Source organism: Hakea prostrata, chromosome 5 (genome assembly GCF_041222555.1).
Source record: "Hakea prostrata isolate BN-2017 chromosome 5, UWA_Hpros_2, whole genome shotgun sequence".
Classification (NCBI taxonomy): Eukaryota; Viridiplantae; Streptophyta; class Magnoliopsida; order Proteales; family Proteaceae; genus Hakea; species Hakea prostrata.
Window position 1 is genome coordinate 18,646,525 of NC_142604.1, and position 6,185 is coordinate 18,652,709.

At 38.3% G+C, this 6,185-nt stretch overlaps 1 protein-coding gene across 1 annotated transcript; it reads left to right on the forward strand.

Annotated features, from left to right (window-relative positions):
• Nucleotides 1-3,004: 3,004 nt before the first annotated feature.
• Nucleotides 3,005-5,516, forward strand: LOC149015594 (amino acid transporter AVT3B-like). The gene has a single exon (XM_089157179.1). It carries the CDS (start codon nt 3,290-3,292, stop codon nt 4,556-4,558), a length of 1,269 nt encoding a protein of 422 aa, XP_089013305.1. The 5' UTR covers nt 3,005-3,289; the 3' UTR covers nt 4,559-5,516.
• The last annotated feature ends 669 nt before the right edge of the window (nt 5,517-6,185 follow it).

Here is a 6,185-nt window from a genome sequence, read left to right on the forward strand (position 1 = left end):
AGGGTTCCCTTCCATTCTTTGATACTGATCTTGTCCATCTGCCGCCACTCTCTGAGGGACCTCTCCGTCTTCGAACCCCCAATCGTTCCCCTTCTTCCTCTTCTCATCCTAGATTATTGTTGGGAGGTTGCTAAATGTTTTGTCCTTCAACCAAATTTCTTTCTTTTTCTCGAGGAACACCCTCTCTTGGGAGAAGTCCTCCTTTTTGTTCCTCGAGCCTTCCTTCGGGCTTCTTCTTCTCGATCAAATTGGTTCTGATTCCCTAGGGGTCCCAATCATCTGGTCATTATTCTCAACAATACGCCGCATTTCAAGGAACTAGGCCTGCATTTGGTTCATTTTTGTTGGTTTTGATTAATCTATTCCTAAATGACTGGGATCATTTGGATCTCTCCATTATGATTGTTCAAGCATTCTCCCCCGATTAATTCTTCTTCTTTGTGTTGTTCGATCTCTCATGATGGATCCCCATCTGGGGAAATGGGATTTCTAGGAGGTGGGTGAACTTGATTATGATTCCTCTAAAGTGTTGATCTAGTATCCACCATGGCTTTTCAATCTGTTTCCCATAGACTACGCCAAATGATGCATCCAAAAATTGTTTAGCCACTAGGGGCCTTCGAATTCCTACAAAACAAACGTCAGATGTGGGTCAACTATGCGGTTGAGAAGCCACCTCCGATGGTTAAGTCAATAAGAAGACCACCACAGAGCTCTGACGAGTTGCATTGCTTAATTGAAGGATGAAACGGAGGGAAACGATTCAGTTACCTTCTCTTCGTGTTATGCTTTGATTTATATAGGGTTTACCTCTCACTACCAACCGTCGGATTAATTCACAAGTCACATTTGTAGTCGTTCGATCGTAGGGTTTTTCTTCTTCAATCTGAGTTAGTTACAGTTTCTATATGGAGCACGATCGCTTATCCCATATTTAGCGGGATCACATTTCTTCTTATAACCATCAAAGTTCCTTTGTGCTTACGGTACCTTTGGCTTTAATTCTTAAATGGATCCTGACCGTGGTTAGACCCGATTGGTTTTATTTTTTACATCAATTTCAAATAAACAAAAGAAATTAAACAGAAGTCAAATTCAAGCCAATAATAAGAAACCAATGCACTTTTGGACTTTGTTTTGGACTTTATTACGCCTCCTCCATACTACTACTGATGTGGTGGTTCTATTTCCATGTGCATGAACGAATGAAAATAGACAGTCTACCCAAAAAAAAAAAATTTTTGAAAATATACAGAAATCAAATTCAACCCAATAATAAGAAACCGATACAATTTTTGACTTTATTACGCCTCCTCCATAGTCCATGCTACAGAAATAAAAAATCGATACATTTTTGGACTTTTATTTTTTTGTTGAATTTGGTATCAGTATGCAAAAGTAGGGATAGAATCAGTGTAGTATGATTTTGGTTTTTCGTTCTATACCAATAATACCGTACTGATTATACCCTTAGGGGAGTTGAGGAGCCCTGCATGATGGAGGTTTAAACTTGAGACTTCTTTGGTCATAATGTCACCCTATATCATGTAATCTTCGGTGACTCGTGGATCTAGTCCCCCCGCGCACACACGCACAATATATTCTGTATCAATCACAACTTGAGGCTGGGCTCTTTTTTTATTTTTTTTATTTTTATTTTTTATGATGATGATAAAAGTGAACATTTGGATTAAAAATTTAAGCAGTGGTTACAGCTAATATGAGACATAGTGTCTTTATAATTAGATCATATGTGTCCAGTAGTCAGGCTGAGTAGCCAATCCCTTGTTGTGTCCTGTTTTAGATTACAAATTTTTAGTTTCGATGTGATTGGTATCATCATTGCTAATAAAGGAAAAAGAGTAGGTGATACTTGTGATATCTCCCCTCCCTTAGTTAGATATTTGTATAGAGTTTGATCACACTAAATGTATTGGAGTTGTACATTAGTTTGAATCGCTCTTCTTATTGTAGTCCAGATAGTTTCTAATAAAAACTTCAAAAGTTGTCCTGGTTGTGCCCTGCCTTGTTGTAGATCCTTAATGATTCCATTGTCATGCATGCTGGCTTGTTTTACTTGGCAAGTTTATGCACAATAGTTACATAAGATTTTGGTTTTTGGTACCATACCAATACCGTACTTTTTTTTTTTTTTTTTTGGTAAATACCATCCTAATTTATTCCCTTAGGGGAGGTGAGGTATACAGGGACGAAGGTTCGAACTAAGATCTCTTAAGTCTTCCTAACGCTACATAGGATGCCATCATCCGATATCATGTAATACCATACTGATACCAAAAACCATGAATAAAACCAGCCGATCGACGCCCTTAGATACCCGTCAAAATCATATATAATCAACCACTTCAAATGGTGGATGTGTCTTTAGCATATTAGTGGCAACCTCCTTTGTAGAGACAGTAAGTCTTAAAAAGTTGTGGTTTTAAACTTCTATTTGTACCACACCTTCTCAATCCCCTTGGGCCGGTGGGCTCCCAGTCGCTATTACACAATGATTGTGAGGAAGAAAAAAAAATTTCACACTGAACGGTTCAATCCAAACCCCTCAAAAAACCATGATATTAACTTTCCAATAAATATCTCACCAAACACAGAGAAAGAAAAACAAAAGAAAAAACAAAAAAGCAATATAAGCGCAGCAGTGTTTTCAGCCACGAGGCTTGAGCATTCCAGTGTAGAAATTGATCATATCAGCTGTAGCCAACGAAGAAACAAAGAAATAGCCAAATGTAAATAGGGTAAAAAAAACCGCTTAATTTAAAAAAAATTTTAAAAAATTCATTTCCCTTCAACAACCCTGACCATCGGATTAGAATCAATCTTCGTTCTTGGATAGTTTATTATTTTTAAATATGTCATATATTCCTTAAAAAATAAAAATTGAAGAACACGTGGACGGCTTTTAAACCCCACGCGTACCAGGAAAAATCATAAAAACATTAAAAAAGAATAGCAGAGAGCATCCTCTTTTCGTACAGTCTAACCAAATAAAAAACCCAAAATATTCATTTTTCCTGTGTGTTCAGAATCCAGATCCAGTGTTTGGTCTATAAATTTGGAGCAATCAGACCAAAAACTTCTTAGAGGGTTAACGTTTCGATCAAAACTTCATTCATCTCTCTGTCCCTGTCTTCAGTTCTGCAACAACTTCATCTCCAACTTCGGTGCTTCTGGGTTTCTTGTTGTGTTGAAGCTCTATTTATCTATCATCTCTGTAGAGATCTTGAATTGGGTTCCTGTGATTTTTAGGATTAATTAGTCCAGACACATGGGTTTTAAGAATGAAGCGAGTTCGTCTTCTCAAACCCTTCCGACTATTGCTAGAGAAGACACGCCCCTTCTAGGCAAGGCTTCTCACCTATCTTCTCAGCCTAAGACCTTCGCTAATGTCTTCATTGCCATCGTCGGTGCTGGCGTACTTGGCCTTCCTTATACCTTCAAAAAGACGGGTTGGGTTCTTGGCCTTCTCATGATCTTCTGTGTCGGCATCCTCACCTACCACTGTATGATGCTTCTGGTTTATACACGCCGAAAGCTCGAAGCTCATAAGGGTTTCTCCAAAATCAATTCTTTTGGTGACCTTGGATTTGCTGTCTGTGGGTCTATTGGTAGAATCGCCGTTGACGTCATGATTGTCCTCTCCCAAGCTGGATTCTGTGTTAGCTACCTTATCTTCATCGCCAACACCTTGGCTTATGTCTTCAATTCATCTGTTTCAACCATCTTGTGGTTTAATCCCAAGACTTTCTATATTTGGGGATGTTTCCCCTTTCAATTGGGTTTGAATTCGATCCCAACACTGACACATCTAGCTCCTCTAAGCATTTTTGCAGATGTGGTCGATATTGGAGCCATGGGGATTGTGATGGTTGAAGATGTTATGATCTTCATGAAGCAACAACAACCCCTTTTGGCTTTTGGGGGTTGGAGCGTTTTCTTTTATGGCCTTGGTGTTGCCGTCTATGCCTTCGAAGGGATCGGTATGGCTTTGCCACTGGAATCAGAGACAAGAGACAAACAGAAATTTGGGAGAATTCTGCTCGTGTCCATGATCTTCATCTCTTTGATGTATGGTGGGTTTGGCGCTCTTGGTTACTTCGCTTTTGGAGAAGACACCAAGGACATAATCACAACAAACCTAGGAAGTGGATTGGTGAGCAAGTTGGTTCAAATGGGTTTATGTGTGAATTTGTTCTTCACCTTTCCATTGATGATGAATCCTGTCTACGAAGTGTTCGAGAGAAGGTTTTTCTCAGGTCGGTATTGTGTATGGCAAAGATGGTTGGTGGTGTTGGTAGTGAGCTTGGTTGCCCTTTCTGTGCCTAATTTTGCTGATTTCCTGTCATTGGTTGGAAGCAGCGTTTGTGTGATTTTAGGGTTTGTCTTGCCTTCTCTGTTTCATCTAATAGTATTTAAAGATGAAATGGGTCTTGCAAGATTAGTTGTCGATGTTGTGATAGTGGTAATCGGTTTGATAATTGCTGTGTCTGGAACTTGGTCTTCCCTGTTGTCCATCTTCTCTGTGTCTAGAGCGTGAGGGCTTAAGAAGAACAAAGGGAAGTTCAAATTCTCACTGCAGCAATTGTTGATGTATTAATAAATGCTTCACTTGAACTCTCCCTTTTCCCTTTGAAGATTAATTGGGATACTTGGTTATCTTTCTCCATTCCCTCGAGATAGTAACAGGGGGAGAGACATGAAGCCATGGATAGAAGTTAGAATCCGTGTTGCTAATAAAGAAGATATCTCTATTTGTTTCTTTATTAACATTATTGTTTGTAAATCGTATGTGATTACATAGTTCCTTTGTGGCCTTCGTAGTATCAATTGTAAACAGAATTGCCTACTGCATTGATGTTCAGACTTGATGCTAATGGCATTGTGGTGGCTTTTTGAGGGGCTTTTGCTTGTATTTGTAGTAGTAGTTTCAGGGAAGGGATCATAGATCCATATCAAGTGTATCATGGGAGAATTGAATGTAGAATGGATTGAGAATATAATTCTTGATATTGGTTTTGATCTTTGAAGTGTCCTGTATATTCAAGCTTGATTTTTTTTGGTTGGACATGGATCCATAAAAGGTTCCATGCTTTTCCAGTTTTGTTTTCAGATTTATTTTCAGTTTGTGGACAAGTTCAGTGTCTGCTACAGCTTCATTCGATCCAAAATGGCAAGTTCAGTGTTTTCCTGCTAGGGATATGCTGGTGTGCTCTACATTTGACCTAGCTAAACAAGTTGGTTTTGTCTTATGTTAATTATATAATGTGACAGACAAATTTTTTTGTTCATATTCACATAAACTCCAATGTCATGACGATCAAGCTTTGGCTTTGCCATGAGCCATCTTGAAACAGCACCTATACTGTTCCAGAATTGGTAAAAATATCCAGAGAACTAACATGACACTTGGAAGATGAATCATAAACCATGTAGTCCCATCTGGGGTCTTAGATGTTCAGCCGCCGAGCTGTATCAGTAGTCATTGCAGTGTTTTCATTTTTTTTCATCATCAAATGACTCATATTAATTTGGGGCTCACAAGTCCGGGGTAGGGGAGAAGGTGTGGATGAATGCTGGAATCCATGATTTTTTTGGATTTACTTACTTTACATAGTATTAAGGATGTATCTGGAAAATCAATTAACATCATCGGCGCTTCATCTCAAGCATATGTGACTAGGATTGCTTCTAAGAGTTCCATTGTTGTTAGAAGTTCTATAGCTGATTAAATTTTCCAAGAGTTCTACTGTTGTTAGAAATTCTACAGCTGATTAAATTTCTAAGAGTTCTACTAATGTTAGAAGCCCCATAGCTGATCAAACACCAGTTATTACATACAAGAATAACTTTACAATTGGCACTCCCAAAGACATTAGGCAACTCAAAGTAGATATTGATTAGTACAAATTCTTAATCAATATTTTATATAATCTAAAACACTCGAGTCCTAACACTATAGCCACAAGACTCCTAGAATTATACGGAGCTATGAAGAAGGATTTTGTTTCTATATAAAGCTATGTATTAATTCATTGTAAATTAACGTGATTATTATTTTCTATGTTATTTCATATGCACACTCAGCTTCTCTCTCTCCCCTTAGCGTCTCTGTCTCTCTTCTTCTCTCTTGCTTTCTTCAACTATTATAATTTTCAACACATAGG